This window comes from Giraffa tippelskirchi, chromosome 2 (genome assembly GCF_054371585.1).
Source record: "Giraffa tippelskirchi isolate mGirTip1 chromosome 2, T2T-mGirTip1v1.2.pri, whole genome shotgun sequence".
Lineage (NCBI taxonomy): Eukaryota > Metazoa > Chordata > Mammalia > Artiodactyla > Giraffidae > Giraffa > Giraffa tippelskirchi.
The window spans coordinates 49,494,119-49,518,346 of record NC_137276.1 but is presented as its reverse complement, the minus strand read 5'-3'; the positions used below and the strand labels follow the sequence as shown (position 1 = coordinate 49,518,346).

The window sequence follows — 24,228 nt, the reverse complement described above, 5'->3', positions numbered from 1 at the left end:
GTAAAGGAGACTGTCCCAAGAGTCCTCAGAGAGATGGAAAACGAAACTTGGAGACTCAGATTTGAGGGGACAATGATGCATAATAAAAATGTATGTGGCCACCTTACAATACTGCTAAGTTGCCAGAATATATAAAGTTGATATTTGAGTTCTATTTTTATAAAATAGTTCTAGATTTATGGCAATATGTACATGTGTATTTATAGCCTTTTGATTTTAAGTTATAGTTTTGTGCTTTAAAGAAATATATGTGTGACTAAAGAACTGTATATTGAAAGCACTATATTCAAATTATTTAAAGACTGTAAGTCTATATTCAATAAAAAGTAATGCCAAGAAAGATGGCATTGACTGCTGTTTCTACCCAGAAATGCTATAGAAAATTGTGTAGTAAATTCTGTCAGCTGAGTCAACAATTCATTCGCCGTTGTCGAAGTCTGACAACAGCAGCAGTGGATGTCTAAAAAACAGGAGCTGGGAGAGAAAGAGCAGGAGAGAACTTAGTTTCTCCTAGTGTATGGCATGTATAGGGTGAGGGACAGAGAGGTTTCATGGAGTATTTGTGATCAGGTTGGGTATAGAGATGGGTGTCTCCAGTTAAGTCTGTAAGAACATGCATAAGCAGAATGAAGTGGAGGGAAAAGCATCAGGTTTGGAGGTGGGATGCCTAAACTATAGACACAGCTCTAGCTCTAATAGCAAGATAGAGTGACTTTGGGGAATGTCACTTTCACCTCTCTAGCCCTCAGTTTCCTCATCTGTAAAATGGAAATATTGATGTCAGCACTACCCATTTCCAGGGTTGTGGCAAAATGACATAAGATGGTCATTGTTCAAAAACTTAGAAGTGATATAAAAATTCGACATTCTTATTGCAGGCTCACAAGAACATGTGCACACACTTCTTGAACCCTGCATGGCCCTGCACCCTGCACAGATATAGTCCAAACTGCAAAACCCCCTCCACAACCCCAAGAATCCACAGAACCTGAACTGTCGTTGTTATTGTTTAGTTGCTCAGTCATGTCCAACTTATTTGCAACCCCATGGACTGTAGCCCACCAGACTCCTCTGTCCATGGAATTCTCCAGGCAAGAATACTGGTCATTTCCTTTGATCCCCAACCCCGGGATTGAACCTCAGTCTCCTGAATTGGCAGGAAGATTCTTTACCTGGGAAGCCTGAACCAGAACCAAGATCCCTCCAAATAGAAGCCCAAATGCTTTCTGATCAAAGCCCAAAAGGAACCTTCAAGTGTATGAATTTGTGTGATTGGGATGCAAAAGAGGCATTATCCAAAAAGACAATGGCTAAGAATATTCCAGGAGCAATGGAGGGGATATGAAGGAACAGGATGCAAGTAATGTGGCTTTGCTCTTGTTGGCCCCAAAATAACCAGATGTAGGTGACAAAGAAGAGTAACCACAGGTAAGCCAACCCCCCAGGAGCAAAATAATGCCACCCTCCTCCTGTTCATCTGAAGGTCCTGGGAGGTGGACATTGGTACATTCAGGTAGAAATGTAAGGAGTCCCTCCCAGGTTCACAAGAGCAACCACGAGTTTCCAAATTACGCCTAAGCAGTTCCCCTTGGGGACAGAGGGAGAACCAGTACCTTGGCTTCCCTTTATAAAATGAGGGAGCAAAAGCTTTTAATTTTAATTAGGTCCCATTTGTTTATTTTTGCTTTTATTTCCAATATTCTGGGAGGTGGGTCATGGAGGATCCTGCTGTGATTTATGTCGCAGAGTGTTTTGCCTATGTTTTCCTCTAGGAGTTTTATTGTTTCTGGTCTTACGTTTAGATCTTTAATCCATTTTGAGTTTATTTTTGTGTACGGTGTTAGGAAGTGTTCTAGTTTCATTCTTTTACAAGTGGTTGACCAGTTTTCCCAGCACCACTTGTTAAAGAGATTGTCTTTTCTCCATTGTATATTCTTGCCTCCTTTGTCGAAGATAAGGTGTCCATATGTGCGTGGGTTTATCTCTGGGCTTTCTATTTTGTTCCATTGATCTATATTTCTATCTTTGTGCCAGTACCATACTGTCTTGATGACTGTGGCTTTGTAGTAGAGCCTGAAGTCAGGCAGGTTGATTCCTCCAGTTCCATTCTTCTTTCTCAAGATTGCTTTGGCTATTCGAGGTTTCTTATATTTCCATACAAATTGTGAGATGATTTGTTCTAGTTCTGTGAAAAATACCATTGGTAGCTTGATAGGGATTGCATTGAATCTGTAGATTGCTTTGGGTAGAATACTCATTTTCACTATATTAATTCTTCCAATCCATGAACACGGTATATTTCTCCATCTGTTTGTGTCCTCTTTGATTTCTTTCATCAGTGTTTTATAGTTTTCTATATATAAACAAGGTGAAAAGACAGCCTTCAGAATGGGAGAAAATAATAGCAAATGAAGCAACAGACAAACAATTAATCTCAAAAATATACAAGCAACTTCTGCAGCTGAATTCCCGAAAAATAAACGACCCAATCAAAAAATGGGCCAAAGAACTAAACAGACATTTCTCCAAAGAAGACATACAGATGGCTAACAAACACATGAAAAGATGCTCAACATCACTCATTATTAGAGAAATGCAAATCAAAACCACAATGAGGTATCATTTCACACCAGTCAGAATGGCTGCTATCCAAAAGTCTACAAGCAATAAATGCTGGAGAGGGTGTGGAGAAAAGGGAACCCTCTTACACTGTTGGTGGGAATGCAAACTAGTACAGCCACTATGGAGAACAGTGTGGAGATTCCTTAAAAAACTGGAAATAGAACTGCCATATGACCCAGCAATCCCACTGCTGGGCATATACACCGAGGAAACCAGAATTGAAAGAGACGCGTGTACCCCAATGTTCATCGCAGCACTGTTTACAATAGCCAGGACATGGAAGCAACCTAGATGTCCATCAGCAGACGAATGGATAAGGAAGCTGTGGTACATATACACAATGGAATATTACTCAGCCATTAAAAAAAATACATTTGAACCGGTTCTACTGAGATGGATGAAACTGGAGCCCATTATACAGAGTGAAGTAAGCCAGAAAGAAAAACAACAATACAGTATACTAATGCATATATATGGAATTTGAAAGATGGTAACGATAACCCTATATGCGAGACAGAATAAGAGACACAGATGCATGGAACAATTTTATGGACTCTGAGGGAGAAGGTGAGGGTGGGACGTTCTGGGAGAATGGCATTGAGACATGTGTATTGTCATATGTGAAACAGAGCACCATTCCATGTTCGATGCATGTGAGAAGGGCTCAGGGCCGGGGCAATGGGATGATCCAGAAGAATGGGAGGGGGAGGGAGGTGGGTGGGGGGTCCGGGAAGGGGAACACATGTAAACCCATGGCTGATTCATGTCAATGTATGGCAAAAACTATTACAATATTGTAAAGTAATTAGCCCCCAACTAAAATAATAAATTTATAAAAAAAAAAATAAAAAAAAATAAAATGAGGGAGCCTCTCAGCTTTTCTGTTTCTCTGAGTTTTCCTTCCACAGCTGCCTCTTAGGGAGTCTGCAGGATGAACAGAGTGGCATCTGAAGGCAAAGTTGCCCTCATATCACAAGAGAGGACCTTTCTCAAAGCCCTGTTCACCCTTTTATCCTAAGGACCAGCTCTCTCTTTGTTCCCTTCTATTGCTTCTTCCATCTGCTCGTGGGATTTCACTTCCTATTTCTGTTCCTTTCATGTCACTGGATCCCAAGTTTCTGTCCTTGGTCTCTATCTCTTATATTTAAGAAACTGCAAAACAGCAGGCTGAACTGATAGAGGAGGGCCCCTTCCACCTATAAAAACATACACACAAAGAGGAAAAAAATTTTAAACACATAGTCAAGTTCAAAAGAAAGAAAATAAACCCACATTCTAGGAGGGGAAAAAAAACGCTATCCAAAACAGAGCAGTGAGCAGGAGCTAAAGGTGTATCGGACCAGACACAGACTCCAGTGGTCGACAGTGGTCTTTTCCACCCCTGCAGGTTGAGAGGACATAACCTCAGGCCAGCCAGGGTCAGAGATGCAGCTCAATGCCCCGCACTAAAACAGAACCTCAGAGAGGTGTCCTAAGTCTGTAAAAAGAACTAGAAACACTCTTCCCATCAGTCCAGGGGAGCCCTGAGGAACCATGCTATTCACATAGGGCTGCAGATGATGGAAAAAAGACATCCACAAGAAATTTAATTATAAATTTATGCTATATGTGGATGTAGAATCTGAGTACATATATCTTATCTGTAAAGCAGAAATTCCAAACCAATAATTTATTTAAATTGCCTAGGCCAGTAAGATCCAAAGGACCTCAGCAGGATCAAATACAAAACCACTTTCCACAACCCTGAACACACCAAACCCCCATTTGAATGAGGTCCATTAAAAATGAGGTCACGGGCAAAAAACACAAACAGCACAAGAAATGGCTTATAGGAGGGAAAGCAGCAGATAAGACAAATAGGTGAACAACATCGCAAAGGCTAGAGAAAAGAGATGACTGAGAGAAGCTATGAAATAGATTCATTTAACATCGCAAAGAAATAAAATATATGAAAAAGGGAGAGAATAGGGGAAAGGCACTTTTTAAAGAGAAAATGGCTAAGAATATTCCAGAATCCAAAAAACACATCATTCTAAAACCCATGGTCAAAAAAGAAATAATAGCAGAAATTTAAAAATATTTAGAGCAAGAAAATAGAGATACCTCATACCAAGATCTCTGAGATAGGAACTTCCCTGGCAGTCCAGTGGTTAAGATGCTGTGTTTTGAATACAGGGGGCCCAGGTTCAATCCCTGGTTGGGGAACTAAGATCCCATATACCTCATGGAGTGACCAAAAGGTTTATTAAAAAATAAAATAAAATAGATGAGTAACAGGGATTTACTGTATAGCACAGGAAACTATATTTTTTAAAAAAGCCTCCGAGATACAGCAAACATGATGCTTTGAGGGAAATTCATACTTACAACAGAAAAGAGGAAAGACTCAAGACTGATGAATTAAAATAGCTTAAAAAAAGTAAGAAAAAGGACCAAACAGTAGACTCAAAGAAAGTAGAAGGAACAGTAAATTCAAAGAAAGTAATAAAGACAAAAACAGCTATCAATGAAAGAGAAAACAAGAACAGCAGAGAAGCTAAATAAGGGAAAAGTTGATTCTTTGAAAAGACTAACAAAATAGACAAGTCACAGGTAAAACCAATAAAATAAAAAGAGAAGTTCAGAAACAAGTAATATTACGAATAAAAACTGACATAACCACAATAAAGTAGACAATAAAAAGATGGCAAAAGTACATCAACTAGTTTATGTCAAAAATGTCAAAAAACTCAGATTTAAAATTTCTTAGAAAAATATAATTAATTAAGACTGATGTAAGAAGAAATAAAATTTCTGGATAGTGCTATAATCTTAAATAAACTGAAGTGGTAATTTAAAATCTTCCCACTTGGGATAAATAAATTAATAAAAAAATTAATAGAAATCATCAGAAATGGTTAAGGTAGCTACATAAGACCAATATATAAAAGTCAACTTCATTTTATACAACAATAAAATCACAATGCTAAATACATGACTTAGGGAATTCCCTGGCAGTCCAGTGGTTAGAACCCGGCACTTTCATCATGGGGATGTGTTTGATCCCAGATCAGGGAACTAAGATTTCACAAGCTACACGGTGTGGCCCCCTCAAAAAAGAAAAAAAAAATACATGACTTTCAATAAATCTAACATAACACATGCAAAACCATAGATAGATAATGATAAACAACACTTAAAGGCATTGAAGTAGATCTAAATAAAGGAAAGATGTGTGTGCACACACAACTTAGTCATGTCTGACTCTTTGTGACCCCATAGGCTGTAGCTCGCCAGGCTCCTGTGTCCATGGGATTTCTCAGGCAAAGATACTGGAGTGGGGTATCATTTCCTACTCTAGAGGATCTTCCTAACCCAAGGATCTGTCTTTTATGTCTCTTACATTAGCAGGTGGGTTCTTTACTAGCGTCATCTGGGAAGCCCCATAGGAGAGATATTTCGGTATGATACACAGGAAGCCTTCAGAAACATTCAGTTTTCCCCAAGTTGATCTCTAGATTCAATGCAACTCCAGCAAAATTCTCAATGGGAGAACTTCTGTTTCTGGTTACAATAGAGTAGTTTAATTCAGAATATGCCTCCTATATAAGATATCTTTAAAAACCTGGCATATATATTTTTAAAATCTTCTTGAAAATCATAAAAGAGCTAACTGGATTAAGATCAGGGAGAGAATGAGAGCAAGCATAGCACTGAGATGCTTTTTCTCTGGAACTATCTAGTGATCTTGAATAGGCAACCTAAAAGATAAGATGCAATTTTGAGTTTGCAGAGTTAGGCTTTCAAAAACTGGAGTGTTAAACACCACCAAATGAATCTTGGTAAGCCACCATCCTCATTGGGCTAGGATCCAAAAAGACTGCACCACAGAAATGAGGGGAAAAATATTAATAAACCAACCTCCACATGGACTGCAGCCCAGTTTCAGGCCATCTGGATGGCTAAGCAAATCTCAAACCCTGAAATTGTATTAAGATGATCCCGGGTTGCTGGTGCTACCAGGCCCTGGCAAGAAGCGAAAAATAAAGTCTTCCATAGAGGAAAATAACATCATGTTTGGCCTCAAATTATTTCTCAAATAATTTTTCTAATACAATGTCCAGTACACAAAGTAAACCAAGCACTCTAGGAGATAAGACAAATCGACAGAAACTAGCAGAAATAACAATAGAAATAGACATACAGGGTCTCCACATAGGGGAATTCCCAAACACAGAGTATAAAACAAATATTTTTATAATGATCAAGAAGATAAAACCAGGCCTAAAAACTTGGCAAGAAACTCAACTGTATAAAAAAGTGGCACAGCAAATTTGAAAAGGAACTAAACTAAAATTCTAGAGTTTAAAAATAAACAGCTGAAATAATGAACCAGATTGATGGGTTTCATAGCATTTAAGACACAACTGCAGAGAAAATTAGTAAACTGGATTACAAGTAAAAATGAAAGTATGTATACACACATATATGCAATCCCAAAAGAAGCATGGAAGAAAGAAAGAAAAACACAGGAAAGAAGAGACAGTGAGAAAAATACTGTGGGAATGCAATGAGAATACATTGATAAAGTGTAACATACATTTAACTGGGGTCCCTGAAAAGTGAATAAATGGGACAGAAGCAATATGGGAAGAGATAATGGCTCAAAATTTTCCAAAAACAAATGAAAGACTTAAATTCACAGTTTCAAGAATTCCAACAAATACCAGGCTAGAGAAATAAAAAGACATTATACATACCTTACAAAGGTTTCCAATTTATACCACATGCCTGACTTGCCTGGGAAAGTTACTTGGCCCTTCCAAGCTTCTGTTTTGTAAATACAAAACATAACCTACTTCATAGGAACGGCAAAATGATTAAATGAGATAACATGGAACGTGCTTAGCTTGTCGCCTGACATAAACTTTCTGTAACTAGCTGTATATGTTGTTAACTGCTATTATTTATCATTAACACTTGCCACACCAGGTTGAAATACCGTGTTTACCGGCTTGTGACAGTCGCGAGAGCAAGTGGCTTCCGACATCACTACATTTTTTTGCACTTCAGAAGTAGGCACACAGTAGGTGCAGGCATTCAAGATTCCTTATCACCAGTCCCCACGCCAGGCACTTGGTTGGTGATTTGGGGTGCAAATCCTCCAGCTCCACCCACAATCTCCATGGCCCCACCCACCCACGCATGACCACGCCCACCCCCACCAAAGGCCAGAAGAGCAGTTGCCTAGCAATGTGTATTGCGCTGTAACCCCAGCAAGAGTCCTGGCCATGCCCAAGAACGCGCTGGTCATCGTGCGCTATGGGCCATACAGCTCAATCGGTCTGTCAGTGGAGCACCGCACCTATCGCCTGGAGGGCCTGCTAGGTAGGCAGCCGAGGGCCAAAGAGCCATCCAACTGCCTGTGCTCAGGTGAACCCCAGCCTCTGAGCATCTGTGCAGGCGAGCCTTCTGCCTAGACTTCCTTCCTTCCTACTTTCTCTGGAAATCTTCCCTAAGCCCCTGCTGCCTAGTATTAAGGGGGGAACAGACATACACGGTGAGCCCACTGGGTGCTGAGTAGTAAATTTCCTGAATAGAAAGATTACATGCCTTGCTTTACACATTGAGAAACTGAGGATCAGAAGTGTTAAGTGACTTTTCCAAGGTCACCTGGCTGGAAAATGGCAGAGAGTCTATTCCTTGATCTTTCATTCATACACTAAAACTTTATTGAGCATTAATATTTGTTGGACACTCTTCCAGGTACTGAGGACACACTGGTGAACAAAATACAAGACCTTGAAGTGTGTGTGTCCTTATTGACTACTAATTGTCAGTTGTGCCATGCTTCTGATAGAGGAGCATAATCATAGTGGGACCTACCACTGGCCATAATTGGAGGGGAGAGGAAAGAGAACTAGAAAGATTTACTTGCCTGAATTACATCTGAGTTGAGCTTTAAAGAATGAGGAGAAGCTAACTAGGGAAAAGGAAGAAAGAGCATTCCAGGCAGTGGGACTGATGTCTGCAAAAGCTGGAAGCATGAACAAATGACCTGTGTCTTTGTTGAACTGATGGGAGGATGAGGCTGGAGAGGTGGACAGAGGCCAGATCCAGCAGGCTGTATTGTATTAGGCATGGGAATGAAACTGTGGCTGCTGCAAGTAGGACAGATTAGAGGGGGCCAGGAATGGAAGCAGGGAGATAAGGGGCTGTTGGGGCGGTCCAAAGGAGAGATAATAGTAGCTTGGGCCAGAACGGCCATAAAGGGGTGGTGGATTAAAGTAAAAGTATTGGTACTCCCTAAGAGGATGGAGATGGGAGGAGAGGGTCAGGAGGATGGATGTGCTTCAGATCCAGTCAGTGTCTGGCTAGAAAACCCCAGAGTTCACAAAAACAGTGCTTGAGCTAATAAAATCAGCATAGTTTAAGTATACAAAATCAACACACAAAAATCAGTTGTAATTTTATATCTAGCAATGAATCTGAAAAGGAAATTAACAACTCTATTTACAATAGCATCTAGAAGAACAAAATGCATATGAACAGATTTAACCAAGGAGGTGCAAATCTTATACACTAAAAACTACAAACATTGCTAAAAGAAATGAGAAAAAGCAAAGTAAATGGGAAAATATACCATGTGCATGAATTGAAAGACTTAATAGTGTTAAGATGACAATACTTCCCAAAGTGGTATACAGAGTCAATGCAATTCATATCAAAATCTTGATGATGGTTTTTTTGCAGAAATGGAAAAAGTCATTCTAAATCTAAAAGGAATTGAGACTAGCCCAAATGATCTTGAGAAAGAACCTAGTTGGAGGTATCACACTTGCTGATTTCATAACTTACTCAAAATTATAGTAATCAAAATAGTGTGATACTATCATAAGGATAAACATATAGAACAGTGGAATAGAATCAAGAATCTAACAGTAAACCATCACATTTCTAGTCAATTGACTTTTGTCATGAGTGTCAGGACTATTCAATGGGCAAAGAACAGTCTTTAACAAATTTTACTGGAAAAACTGGATGCCCACATGAATATCTTTTGAATAAAATTAGACTTTTATCTTATACCATATTTAAAAACTAACTCAAAATGGATCAGAGGTCTAAATTTAGAAACTAAAAACTCTTAGAGGAAAGCATAAGGGCAAATCTGAATGACCTTAGATTTGTCAAGTACTACTTAAACATCAAAGCATAGATAACAAAAGAAAAAATAGAACGATTGAACTTCGTTACAATTGAAAACTTTTGTGCATCAAAGAACAATACTAAGAAAGTAAAAAGAAAATCTAGAATGGGAGAAAAGATTTGCAAATCATATATCTGCAAGCAGGACCTCTCATTGTCATTGGAATGCTTAGTAGGCATCTCATACCAATGTGTCCAAAATTTCTAAACCAGCCTCCCTAGTACTCAGTCTCTCCTGCATTTTTTCCTTCTCAGTTCATGGCAGTGCCATTTTTTTCACTTACTCAAACCAAAAACCCTGCAGGCATCTTTCCCTCCTCCCTTTCCCTCACACCCACTTTCGTCTAGCAGCACATCCTGTTGGTTCTATCTTCAAAGCATCCTGCAGAATTCAACCACGTCTTACCTTCCCTTCCACCACCCTCTGGCTCTTTGTCCAAGCCACTGTCAGTCATCTCCTGCCTGGATCACTGCCCTGGCCTCCTCACTGAGTCCCCTGAGTCCCCTGTGACCACCTTGTCCATTGTAGTCTGTTCTCAGCCCCAAAGCCAGGTGATGCCATTAAACCTGAGTGAGAGCGCAGCCCTTACCTCCAAAAACATTCCGGTTGCTCTTAGCTCACTCAAGGAAGAAGCCAAAGGCTTAGAGTGCTCAGCCAGGCTCCACATGACCTCCCTAACCTCATTTCCTCCTATCGCTGCTTACCCTCTCCCCCTGTTCACTCTGCTCCAGCTGTATCAGCCTCCTCGCTGACCTTGAACACACCTAGCCCACTTTTACCTTGGAACTTGGAAGTACTCTACTTGGGATGCTCTTTCTACACGTTCCTGCCTGGTCTTTACTCCCGCAGCTTCAGGTCTTTCTCAAAAGTCTCCTTCATGGACAGATGTTCCTTGAGCACCTCTGTTGACAATGTCAACACTTCCCTCTGCCTCCATCTTCTTTATCTCCCTTCCCTCCTCCTTTATTTCTTCCTAGTGCTCATTAGTATCCAACATAACTATGTTTCACCTATTTCTCTTGTTATCCTTCTCTCCTACCAGGATTTCAGGGTAGCAGGGATTTTTGTTTGTTCTATTCTCCACTGTGTCCTGGAGTCTGAAACTGTGCCTGGAATATGTTAAGGATGGATAAATATTAGTTAAAATGAACCTGCATAGAGCTGAACACTGAAACCACAGAAGGTGAGACTGTGGAGGAAACAAAGGAAAGTTAGAGCTGGGCAGAACACAGGACATGGGGCAATGGTCCCTCTGAGGGGGGCAAAGACAGAGAACCTGGAGGCATAGGATAAGATAAGAATTTCAAGAGAAAATGGCTAATGGGCACCACACTGTTAGCAGGAGTTATCTTTAGAGAAAGATGAATTCATGATTGATGAAGAATATAGAAAAAGAGTGTTCTCAGAGACCTATGATGGGAGGGGAAGTTGGCACAGTCACTTTGAAGGGCAAACTGGCAGTTTCCTAAAACTTAACTGTATACTGTGGAATCCAGCTGCCCCATTTCTCAGTCACATAGATATATAAAAACTCTCACATGCCCATGGAAGCATGCCCAGGAACATTTTCTGCATTCCTTGATCACTGTGAAAAATTGGAAACAACCGGAAAAAGGAACGACTAGATATATTGCAGTTCATCCATCACGTGAAACCCACTATGGCAGATCTATGTATACTGACAGGCTGGATCACCACAACATAGTGTTAAAAGAATAAAGCATACTCCTGAATTTTATCTACACTATGAGCTCACTTCCATTGAAATAGACAAAGGGGGGGGAGTATTAAAAGTGATTTTTAAATTTTTGTCCTTTATTTTCTGTAATTTTTAAGGTTTTTAAGAAATCACTAGTCTGCATTACATTTATAATCTGATAAAATTGAGAGTTTAAAATACTTTTTTGCAGTCCAAGTATTTTAAGAAGCAAGAAAGGAGGTAGGTCGGAGCATCAATCTGCTGGAAGGTTGGGGGGAAGAACTGGGTGAGTCATCAAATGTACCAACGGGTCTTCGCCTCTGACAGTTCAGGTTCAGAAGGTGGGCTGAGTCTACAACTGCAGGAGGTGAGGGAGTGGGTGAAGATGAGGAAATAAACAGTCCAGCCAGCTCTTCCCACAGTAGGGGAGGGGAAGGAGTATTTTGAGAAAATTAAAGGGAGAATTTTTATGGTTAATGGAGACTTGAGTATTGCAAGATGTCAGCAGGTGGTTGATTTTTAAAGTTTGCTCTGTATATCCCTGAATGGTAATTTATGCAATACTCTCAGCCAATATTTACTGAGGGCCAGTGACAAATTCCAAGGTGTTAACAGAAGCAAAGCAGGGAGCATCTGCTCCCCTTTCTCTGTCCAACACTCCCCCATCACTTTAGACCCAACTAACATGGTGGCACAGTGGTTAAAGAATCCACTTGCCAATGCAGGAGACACAGGAGATGTGAGTTCAATCCCTGAGTCAGGAAGATCCTCTGGAGGAGGAAATGGCAACCCACACTAGTATCCTTGCCTGGAAAACCCATGGACAGAGGACCTTGGCAGGCTACAGTCCATGGGGTACACAAAGAGTTGGACAGGACTTAGCACACAGGCACGAACAACATCACACCAGGCAGAGTGGTGTGTTTGCAGATCTGCGTCTGTAAAACCTGTCTCCAAGTTCTGTGTGTTTCTTTAAAAATCATAGTCCTCTATCATTTCCCGAAACCCTGCTGGCTTTGGAAATATGCCTGATCTCTCCTTAACTTACCCTGCCTTGAGCAATCTGAAATGTTTAGTTCTTTATTACCATGAATTATAAAAGCTCAGCAAAAATGTCCTGACTATGGCCTCAAGACTGATGACACTAAAGTAACTCATACTTAACAAAGAGTGTTAATTTCCCTAGCCATGGTTACCCCTTGCCTGCTTTACTTAAGTCTGCCAAATGACCTGCTACAGAGGAAGAGACTCATGAGAATAGAATCCGTCCTTATTTAGCTGAGATGCTCTGGGTGCCATCCTCCTGTCCCTAGTTATGCGTTAACTGCACTTGTTAATGGTCATCGACTTTGCATCTGTGGTGAGCAGAGGAGGGGGAGATGTCTGTTTGTTTGCCTTGACTTCCTAAATCATTTGTAGATGGCACATGGTTCCACCAGTATTGAGAAGAGGGTGGCTTTTCCATATCCCTCCAGTTCACCCAGCTCCCCCATGAAGAATGAGGTGCCACTTCAAAGAGTCAGGCTATCTGCAGGTGGCCTTACAGCTTCTGGTTGATTTATGCTGGAGTTTAGCCACTGCCTTTGCAAAGACTTTGTTGCACAGAGTATATTTATCTGACCTTTCTTTGAATAGGCAACCATAGCAGCTCATAGGAAAAAAATGGGTTCTCCATGTAGAGAGGTGGCATTTGGATGAACTGCAGGAATTCTGGTGCTTCTCTGAGTTTGATCCCTTAAGCCTGCACTCGCTGCTCTACTGCCAGGCTCAACACATCCTGGACTGTGGACTGGTGAGAAGGGGATGGGCATCCTGAGGATGAATAGACAATGTAGACTCCGAGGTGGCTTATCCCTTTAATAAGACGCAGATTTATGTCAAAAGAGTCGTTGGAGGTGTCCAGTGCCATTATGAGTTTGTTTATTCAATGAGCTCTATTAACAGACCCCTCCGTGTCCCAGCCTCGCCCCGGAGGGGGATGGATTGTGGTCAGTGAAAGAAACAGAGGGCTCTATAAGGCAAATTGAAGAAGGACATGCTCTGTTATGAGGATTTCTTCCTGGGAGACTTCATCTGCTCAGACATTGAAGCAGATACCCATTTTTCAGCGCTGCCCTCCACCTCCATAGGGTGGGTTATTTGGTGGATCAGACTCTATGTCTTAGGTACACCTTGCGTGAAAAGAGTGCCACTGTTCTCATAAAACAAACCCCAAATCCAGATGCTCATGTGAGGCTCGGTCAGATGTGCCCTGCAGAGAAAGGACCATGTCAGATCGTGGGGGGCGGGCACATCTTCTCAGATCTCCTACAAAGGCTCTCCTCCATTATCCTGTGGTCACGGGCCAGCCCCAGACAGAACCTGCGCTCCTTCTCTCCAGAACCCCCAGGCTTTGGAGAGCTGGTGTTGGGGATTATTAGGATAGAGGTGGGGTATAAGATGAGAGTGCAGAAACTGTTTCGTTCCTGATTTTTTCCAATCAAGTTGAACTATGTGTCCCAGGAGTGTCTTCAGACAATGTACAGCCAGGGTCGTGGAAGACAAGTTTCCTCCTACCTACAGTTTGTAGCTTTTCCCTCTCAGGCTGTGCCTCCCCTCTCCTGAGCAGGCACTGCCAGGGGGCATAGGATCCCCAGAAAACTGTCTATAGACTGTTTTTATGCCTTTATGCCCTAGAAAATCCACTCGCTATTCCAAACTGGGTGGACAGCTTCATTTAAATAAGTCCCTGGTCCAAACTGAGTGCCTCCCTCCAAAGATGTTTAAGAATAAGACACTGAAATAGAATACAATAACACAAATATGCCAAAGATGTGGGTGTTCTGTAGAGAGAGATGTTAGCAGACACAAGGACAATTAGGGCCACCCCTGGGTGCCCAAGGAGCGCTATCTTGTTAATGGAGATCCTCGCTGAGTTGCTTTCTGAAGTTCCTTTCCAGAAGTGAAATTAAAATCACACAATCAAAATGTTCACAGTTGGGGCTGGATGTTCTTGAACTGATTGAAAGATGAAGAAGTGGACACACCAACATTTTGAAACAGCAATTGTTTCTGTAATTAAATGCAATTAACTATCATAACTGTTAGCTTTTCTCCACACAGCCCTGATTGAAATGCTGAAACTTTGAAAAACATGCCCTCCTCCCATCTGATTTCTCTTTCCATCCTCACCAAAATTCTCACCAACAAAGACTGCCAAATGTGGTGATTTAGTGCACAAACTCCAGCATGGAGGTTATAGTGTGAACATATCAGGACCTGGGGAGAAATGTGTTGAGAAAACAGAGCTCCAGGCTGTCCCATGCACGCCATTTCTCCTAAGCCCATATACCCTTGCATTTCCATAATAAAGAATAAATTTTTTATGAAATAAATAACAATTTCCCATAGCTGATCTCTAGGGAAGGCACTGTTGAATGTAATAACTAAAATGCAGATTCCAAAGGGGAGAATAAAAATGTAGTCCATTAACTTTAAAAACATTTTTTTCTCATTATTATTAAAAAGCCTAGAATATGCTAAAAGAATTTTTTTAAGTTTTTCATAATCTCACCACAGAGATAACCACTGGATAGTTTCCTTTTTCCTAATATATACACATACTTTAATTACACTGAATACGTGTTTTTAATACATCTTAAAATATAACCCTGATTTTTTACTTATATTACAAATATTTTTCTTGCTATTAAAAATTCATAGACATTTTTTAAATGTCAAAATAAAATCTTATCAAGTGCATTTACCACCATTTACTTGATCATCTTCTTATTATTGGGCATGTAAGTGATTCACAGTATTTCATTATTAATATTATATTCCTACAGAAATGAGCTTATTGTTGTAAAAGTCTACCTGTATTTCTGATTTTTTTTTGTAAGTGCAATTTCCTGGGTCAGAGATTAGAATCATGTTTTTAATTCTAATGTTTGAGGCATTTGAGACTTGACATTTACTTCCAAATTGCCCTCCAGAAAGGTGACCAACTGATATTTTCATTATCAGCATAAGAATTTACCTAATTTCCTATGTCCCCTCCAACACTGATTATCACCTACTATGAGGAAGACTCAAAAACTCTTCCTAGAGAAAGCTCATATTTTCACTGATCATGTGGCTGTGGTGCAAATCAACCCAAACCAAAATTTCTCAGGTCTCTGGCTGTGCTTCCCAGGAGAGGGGAGGGCATGCCAGGCTGTATCACGTGGGCACCCACTAGGGATGTTGAGTTACAGCCGTGAACAACTGGAGAGCAGCCCAGTCTCTGCCATCCATGAAGACATCTGCCTATCAGGTTCACCGTCCCCATGGCACCCACATCCTTCTCCATCTTTTCCAGCTGTGTTGGCTGAAGATGGACACCAGGTCCTCCTAGAGAAGATAGAAGACTGGAATGTGGTGGAACTCATGGTGAATGGAGAAGTTGTCTTCCACTGTAACATCAAAGACCTGGAGTTTGGTAAATCCTTCCCACCAGCATTCTGCTTTCTCTAGGGCACTTCCATTTCTAGTCGGAGTAGTCATTGTGTTCTGCCGAGATTCAAACTGGGTTTCTTTCTGAGTTTTAAATTCTTATTCTGTCATGCATGAATGAGTGCATCCTAAACCACACACAATAAAGTGCTTGATGCTCTGAACTTCTTCATGGGACACTGAGAACAGAAGAGGGTTGGAAAGAAAATGAATTTTTACCCCTAGACTACAAATGGGACTGTGCGCATTTAGGGAGAATAGGTTGTTTTGTGTTGTTGCTTTTCATTTTAATAATGTGTGTTTTATTATTACTTGCTTTGAAAATGGTTTTGGTTCTATTTGATTATTTTATCTAGGCTGGCTAAGACAATTAGAGTCAATATGCTGGCAGTGCATGGCATCATCAGCCAAAGTCTATGGATTTCTTTGCCCCAGAGAGCTTTTGGCTTAGCAGGCTGGCATTGTGCATGCCTCACTCTGCTCAAAGTAAAAGCTTTCCCAATACACTAATACTCTATTAAAGGCTAGTTAACAATTTACACGCCTGGAATCTTCAGAAATGCTCTCCTAGTAGAAGCTGTATGTATGTCTTCTATGATATGACATTGTATAATATATAAAGCTGGTTAAAAGAAAATTATATCTATGTCCCTAGGAGGTGACGGTAAACTAGACCCACTGTGCAGAGAGGCCAGGATAGCTGTACTAAATGCCTACTGATCTCCTCATGGGAACAGGCATCTCAAGTCAACAGAAGAGCAGCTGCCTCCAGCCATTCTGCAATTCGAACAAAAGCGGCCATTCCAGGCCTTGGACCCTGGGCTCAGACAAGACAACAACCCCTGTCCTTCAGCCTGCACAGCATAGGTTTCTCACCTGGCTGCAAGGAAACGGAGCCCACAAAAGTAATAAAACCTCACCATTTGCAGCATCTCTCAATCTCAACCCATAGGGAGAATGAGCTCTCCAATATCAGGTACACATTGAGCTGAAGGAAATAATAAAATGCAATCTAATAACAAAACACCATCCCTTGCTAATAACGCAAAGTTGCCAGAAGCATCAGAGGCTCCACTCTATAGTAAGTGAAGAGCTAGGAAGTGATAAAATTGAAGATAAGGCAGGAGGGGGATGGTGGGAGGAAGGATACTGGGCTTTGAAAATCTGAACCAAAAGTTAATGTCAGTATTTGGAAACCTGCCTATTCCTACAGGTTGACTTCTTGCTCCCAGGGGAATAATATTCAACATGCTAATATACAATTACCTAATGGCAAATATTTAGTTATTTTCCTTTAAAACAAGCAAATGATCTCTGCCTTCTTTTGCATTAGCCAGACCCACAGGCTGGTCTGCAGAGGGCCCCAAAGAGGCCAAGACAGAAGGGGAAAGTGGCTCCCCATTCCCTCTGAAGGAAAACAAAGTCAGTGAAATCAAAGAAGAGTTTTAGCTGTGGTCAGTGCCAAGCTCAGCTACGTCAAAACGGTGTTCATTTTCCTTTAGGCTCTACATACCAACTGTAGCATGCATTCTTAGCTGTAAAGGAGAGGGGAGAAATATAGACATTGATCTAACAGTGTTAAACGTGAGGTCATGGTAAGAAAGCATCACTGAAGAAAGCTGGATACAGAAGACTCTGGGCACTGTGTTGAAAGAGAAGGGCTTTCAGGGCCTGCAGTAGGCAGCGGCTGGCTCTGGGCACACATCCCACAGGGAGGCGGCCACCCTGCTCCCTGCAGCCTCACTGCACCTGGAGAGCCATCCTTCCCATTGCTCCAGGGAACCTCAACCCCCACCTGCACTTCAGAGCTTCAAAGGAGTCTGGGGCTCCATGAAACCACTTGGACAAGTTCTTTCTCGCATGTGATGAAACAGGGGATAGAATTTTCATTTTCACCCCAAGCTTCACTTATCAGATTTTATTCAGAGATGACGAATCGCTTAGGACTCTGGAAATATTTAATCATCTTTGCTGTGAACCTAAGACTAAAAACAAGTCTTCTTCCTGGCGTCCGGTGCCAGTTGTCACACGTCTTTTGTAACTCTGGATTTAGTCCCTTTTTTCTCAAAGATCCGTTTAAGTGATTGTTTTCATACAAACATTTCACTACAATAGAAGCACATTTTCATTACAGTAATATGAAATAATACAGGTAAAGTAAACTTGATAATTTTGGTTTATTTCAATCTGGGTTTCTTCCAGTTGTGTCTGGATGTTCATTAAGAGCTAGACATACATGGAAATAGATTTCACCAATTTGGGATCATGCCATACATATCCATTACATATCTCTTTTTTAAACTTAACATTTTATGTTGAACTTCCTTCCGTGTGACTAAAACATTTGCTGACTGTCTAAGCATTCTATCTTGAATCAGGAAATTTCTTCCTGCTTGAATAGTGATTCCCACCTTCACTGCCAAAACTTCTTAGACTGGGAAATAAAATTGCAGGCTTTCCCATCTGCATTTGGTGTGGTAGCTTTAGCTCCTTAGTGTTAACTGGTACAAGAGGTCCACTCTGCAGTCACCTTGCCCTCCTCTGACACACCCCCACCGTGGTCTGTATTTGTGCCTCAGAGCAGCCCCCACCCTCCATACACCCAACCTGCTTTCCCCTTCCCCATGGCCAGAGCAGAAAGGCTGGTAAGGGGGAAATTACACAAGAATCTGAGAAAAAAAAAAAAATACAGACAGCTTCTGGGAGATACGTGTGTCCAGGATGCTGTGCTCCAAGTTAGATCAGTGTTACATGATACATGAATTGGCATTACCGTGAAGAATCCTAGGGTTACTTCTAGGTGGTAGGTTTGGAGAGGTGGTGGGGTGGGTGGAGAGAGGAGGCCTGCAGGACTATCATTTCTTCCTTTATGTGAAAGTTTTCAGCGATGGAATTGATTATTACTTTGCATATGAGTATGTGCACGCGCGTGCTCATATGTGTGTGTGTGTGTATGTGAGTGTTGGGGAGCGGGGTACTTTTCAAATAAACATTTAAAATGAAATCAAGAATTTGGCATAGAGGTGGTCTGTCTATATAACCTAGCTCTCATTGATTAAGAAGAGCTTTTCCTTTGAAAATGGAATTATTTTTTGATCTAAGGAGCCGTGCCCTCATCCTTCTCCTCTGCCTCCCTCTGCCTCCTCTCTTCAAAAGATATCTCCCTGCAGTGACACAGGAAACATGGCTTGTTCCCAATTGAAGGCAAAAGTACTCCATGCTTCAACAAACTAGACATCTGGACTGCCTTTTAATGCTTTTAAAGTGCCACTTAATTAAATCACATTTAAGTTTTGTAAGACGTTGAATCAATTTCTTTCCTATTGGAACGTGTAAAGAAAGTGTCTTTTCAGACTAAAGTTAGAAGCATAGAACTGTCTTATTAGTTTTGTAATGAAATTTGGAATTGCTAAGCTTTTTTCATCTAGCCTTAAAATTTTTTAAAGAACGGAGGTTTTTAGGAGCCACCCAGGGCTGCTTCTGCCTGGCTGTACTTGCTCTCTTGGTGAGTTCACCCTTTAAAACCTTGACAAGCAAAACATGTCAAGAGAACTGTGTCACAGATCAGTTTCCAAGGTAAGCTGCTGGCTGTTTGAGCAGTGAAAGATGAGGACTCTGAAGTATCCCAAACACCCTCGGAAGCAAGGTAATATTCTGGGATTTGATGATCAAATCTCCCCACATCAAACATTCATCCCCAACTTGTGGGCTTTGTGGCACCACGGAGGAGAATAATTCAAACGGCAATATGTATACACCCTGTGGTTGCGAGGTTTCCAGAAGAAACACATAATAGGCCAGATCCAGGCAAAAGACGAGAAAATGCTAGCCCAGGTCACTGGCAATAAGGCATGAAGAAATTTTCTCCCCAAATCTCTTGAACAGTTCATGTTGTTGTTGTTCAGTCACTAGGTCATGTCCAACTTTTTGTGACCCCATGGACTGCAGCACGCCAGGCTTCCCTGTCCTGGTTCATGGGAAAGTGTTTGTTTGTGGTTACTTGTATGGTAGTGTGATCAAGGGCGTCAGTCGTGGATGTGAACTGAAGTTCTGAGTCTGGAGCGGAGACCCATGTTCTCCTCCGTGGGGGCCAGAGGTCACCCTGTAAGAGGCCAGAGTCAGGGCATGCCAGGCTGAGTGGCACTAAGCTGGTAAAAGGAAATAGCAGGGCAAAGAGCTCAATGACTGCCCTTGGCCCTGGCTTCCCCTCCCTGGGGCAGAGGGGCAGGACGCTGTGGAAGGTGTCGTTTTCTGATAGGAAATGTTCCTTCTCTAAGTGAGTTATTGGACTACCTTTGCCTGCATAGCTATGGATCTTTTTGAAAGTGCGTGTTCCTGTTTGAGCAGTTGTTCAGAAGAAGTCAAGAGCTGAGATCCAGAAGAATGGTGTCAACTCCTCTTAATGCAGGAGTAACAAGTTGCGGGGAAGCTCAGTCCAGCCTGCATTATTGATGCCTTCAATATATAATATTTAAGACCAAAGACTCTTGACTCCAGGGATGCATTGATATTGTGGTCTCCTGTCAGCAGTTTCTGGGCTCCATTCCTGGGGTTAGACATACAAAAATTATTTGCCTGTATAGGCTTAGGGCTTCCCAGGTGGCACTAGTGATAACGAACCTGCCTGCCAATGCAGGAGATATAAGACGTGGGTTTGATCCCTGGGTGGGAAGATCCCCTGGAGTAAGAAATGTCAACCCACTCCAGATCCTTGTCTGGGGAATCCCGTGGACAGAGGAGCCTGGTGGGCTATGGCCCATAGGCACACAAAGAGTGGGACACGACTGAAGCAACTTAGCACACACCACACATATCCATTTAATAAAAACCCACACTTACATGATTCCAGCTTCTGCTTCATCCAGTCCAGCATTTCTCATGATGTACTCTGCATATAAATTAAATAAGCAGGGTGACAATATACAGCCTTGACATACTCCTTTCCTGATTTGGAACCAGTCTGTTGTTCCATGTTCAGTTCTAACTGTTGCTTCTTGACCTGCATAAAGATTTCTCAGGAGGCAGGTAAGGTGGTCTGGTATTCCCTTCTCTTTCAGAATTTTCCACAGTTTGTTGTGATCCACACAGTCAAAGGCTTTGGCATAGTCAATAAAGCAGAAGTAGATGTTTTTCTGGAACTATCTTGCTTTTTCAATGATCCAGCGGATGTTGGCAATTTGATCTCTGGTTCCTCTGCCTTTTCTAAATCCAGCTTGAACATCTGGAAGTTCACGGTTCACGTACTGTTGAAGCCTGGCTTGGAGAATTTTGAGCATTACTTTGCTAGAATGTGAGATGAATGCAATTGTGTGGTAGTTTGAGCATTCTTTGGCATTGCCTTTCTTTGGGCTTCCTTTGTGGCTCAGCTGATAAAGAATCCGCCTGCAATGTAGGAGATCTGAGTTCGATCCCTGGGTTGGGAAGATCCCCTGGAGAAGGGAAAGGCTACCTACTCCAGTATTCTGGCCTGGAGAATTCTATGGACTATATAGTCCATGGCGTCGCAAAGAGTCGGACAGGACTGAGCGACTTCCACTTTCACTTTGGTTCACCCTGGTGGCTCAGATGATAAAGAGTCTGCCTGCAATGCAGGAGACCCGGGTTCGAACCCTGGGTCAGGAAGTTCCCCTGGAGAAGGAAATGGTAACCCACTCCAGTATCCTCGCCTGGAAAATCCCGTGGATGGAGGAGCCTGGTAGGCTACATTCCATGGGGTCGCAAAGGGTTGGACACGACTGAGCGACTTGACTTTCACATGATTAGGTCTTTTAAACTTTGAGTAAAAGCCAGTGCCAAGTATCCTCGCTTGGCTGAGTCAGTAGCTGATTCTAGATGAGGGGCAGAGGGAGGAGGGGGTGGGGAGGAGAGCAGGGAAGGGGAATGGAGAGGGCAGGCAGACCTTATAGAGGACGCGTCAGATCTCAGTCTTGTTCAACCTGCAGACATCTGTGGATTCTGCTATAGAATCCTAAGGCCCCTCTTCTCAGAGTGTTCAACTGGGTCTAATTGGATGGGAATTGCCTAAGCACATGTTAAAATGCATATCCCTGGGTTCCATTACTGCCAAATTAAATCAAAGCTTAGGAGTGGAGTCCAAACACTGCAGGCAAGAGACCATAATATCAGTGCGTTCCTGGAGTCAGAGGTCTTTGCTCTGAAATATCATATATTGAGGGCATCAGAAACGCAGTCCAGGCTAAGCTTCTCCCAACTTGTTACTCTTGCATGAAGAGGGTGTTGGCACTTACCATTCTTCTGGGTCTCAGCTCTGGACCTCTCTGTATAGCCACTCAAAGAGGAACACACAGTTGACCCTCTCCAGGAGAGCGAGTCCTTAGCAAGTTGAACCAATGTTACTAATATGAGTGTTTTTTAACAGGGGAACCTAGCTTAAGAACCACGCCTATGATTTTTTATAAAGTGTTTCTTTTTTAACTTTTAAACTTAGAGGCACATTTCTGAACTACTATAACTGTTGGGCTACAAGTTATCTCCTGAATTCATTATACTTATTCATGCCTTTTATTTCATGCCTTTTAAGTCCTATCACTGACCTAGAATTTATCATACACACAGAGCAATCTGGTATAGGATACTCCAGATTGGAAACCCCCATACTTCTCACAGTTCCTCCATGCCAAACCACATCTCTCTTTTTGCTGCCTTCCACCTCCTGGAATGCCCATGCTGTGTTCAAAGGCCCGTCTCCTTTTATCTCCTTCCTCCTCCTAGATATCCAAGCAGACTCATCACAGAATAACTTTCAGGAATTCCCTGGTGGTCCAGTGGTTAGGACTTGGCAGTTTCATTGCCGGAGCCCCAAGTTTGACCCCTGGTCGAAGAACTAAGGTCTTGCAAGCAGCATATCTCAGCCAAGAAAGAAAAAATCAACTCTCTCCTTAAGTTAATCTACAAATGTAATGTTTGTCAGTAGGATTTTTTGGAAATAAGAAAAACTGATTATAAAGTTTACATTGAAATATGTACAAGCAACAGTAGTCAAAAATAGAATAGAAAGTTGAAATTGACAGAGGAATGTAGGTATGATAAAGGGCTTTTCAAATTAGTTAAAAAAAAAAAAAGAGCACTTCTTCTAAAAATGTTTTAGAAAGCTAGATTCCTCTCAACTTTATCCCAGAATAAATTCCTGATGGAGCAAATATTTACATATAGTAAATAAAATCACAAACTTGAAATTTTTTATAAACTTGGCGTGAAGAAGCCCTTTCTAAGTATGACTCAAAACCCAAAGACATAGATAAACAAATGGATAATTAACTCGATAAGAATAAAAATTTTTTGAATCTTAATAAATGCAACTAACATCAAAAGTTAAAGTACAGATAGGGAAAAGCATTTTCAATTGATATCTTTAATCTATACAGAGCTCCCACAAATCAATAAGAAAAAGGTTAACAACCCAACAGAAAAAAAGGCAAAGGACATGAAGAGACAATTCACAGGAAAGGAATTATAGATGGTCCTTAACATAGGAAAAGATGTTTAACCTCACTCCCAATAAGATCAATGCAAATCAAAACAGAGCTATTACATCAAAAATGATATAGTCTTCTGATTGAAAAGGATGTAGGAAATAGGCATGTGTGTGTTGCTGGCGGCAATACAAAAATCTTATTTTTGGCCATGATGTGTGGCATACAAGATCCTTATTTCCTGACTGGAATCAAAACAATGCCCACTGCATTAGAAGCCTGAAGTCTTAAACACTGGACAACTATGGACATCCCACAGCAGTATGAATCAATAAAATGTCTGCAGAGGTATCTGGCAATATTTGTGAAAATTTTAAAGCATCTTTTGATTCAATAGATTCATCTTATCTTAAAGATATACATGTGCACATACAAATTTTTTTGATTTTTAGAAATTTATTTGTTTTTAATTGGAGGATAATTGCTTTACAATGTTGTGCTGGTTTCTGCCATATATCAACATGAATCAGCCATAGGTATACATATGTTCTCTCCCTCTTGAAATTCCTCCCACCTCCCACCCCATCCCACATCTCTAGATTGTCACAGGTTGAGCTCCCTGCATTATACAACAACTTCCCATTAGCTATCTATTTTACATATGGTAATATATATATTTCAATGCTACTCTCTCAATTCGTCCCACCCTCGCCTGTCCTTGCTGTGGCCATAAGTCTGTTCTCTATGTCTGAGAGTCTATGCCTGCCCTGAAGATAGGTTCATCAGTACCATTTTTCTAGATTCCATACATA

At 41.4% G+C, this 24,228-nt stretch overlaps 1 protein-coding gene and 1 long non-coding RNA gene across 3 annotated transcripts; one reads left to right on the top strand and one right to left on the bottom strand.

Annotated features, from left to right (window-relative positions):
• Positions 1-1,654: 1,654 nt before the first annotated feature.
• On the bottom strand, positions 1,655-7,786 carry LOC145534082 (uncharacterized). Of its 2 annotated transcripts, none has more exons than XR_014074272.1 (3): positions 7,613-7,786; positions 7,362-7,459; positions 1,655-2,353 (listed from the first exon to the last, which is right to left on the bottom strand). It is a non-coding gene; the product is annotated as an uncharacterized LOC145534082 (long non-coding RNA). The 2 variants fall into 2 exon arrangements; XR_014074273.1 differs by having other exon boundaries at positions 7,362-7,456.
• Positions 7,787-7,840: 54 nt separating this feature from the next.
• C2H10orf53 (chromosome 2 C10orf53 homolog) lies at positions 7,841-18,161 on the top strand. The gene is made up of 3 exons (XM_081561443.1): positions 7,841-7,989; positions 15,850-15,969; positions 16,639-18,161. Exons 1-3 carry the CDS (start codon positions 7,893-7,895, stop codon positions 16,701-16,703), a joined length of 282 nt encoding a protein of 93 aa, XP_081417569.1. The 5' UTR covers positions 7,841-7,892; the 3' UTR covers positions 16,704-18,161.
• The last annotated feature ends 6,067 nt before the right edge of the window (positions 18,162-24,228 follow it).

Excerpts from the sequence above, each read along its gene's own strand:
- C2H10orf53 (XM_081561443.1), top strand. The coding sequence starts at position 7,893 with ATGCCCAAGAACGCGCTGGTCATCGTGCGCTATGGGCCATACAGCTCA. Across the intron at positions 7,990-15,849 it reads TCGCCTGGAGGGCCTGCTAG|CTGTGTTGGCTGAAGATGGA; the intron begins GTAGGCAGCCGA and ends CATCTTTTCCAG. Across the intron at positions 15,970-16,638 it reads CATCAAAGACCTGGAGTTTG|GAGGTGACGGTAAACTAGAC; the intron begins GTAAATCCTTCC and ends CTATGTCCCTAG.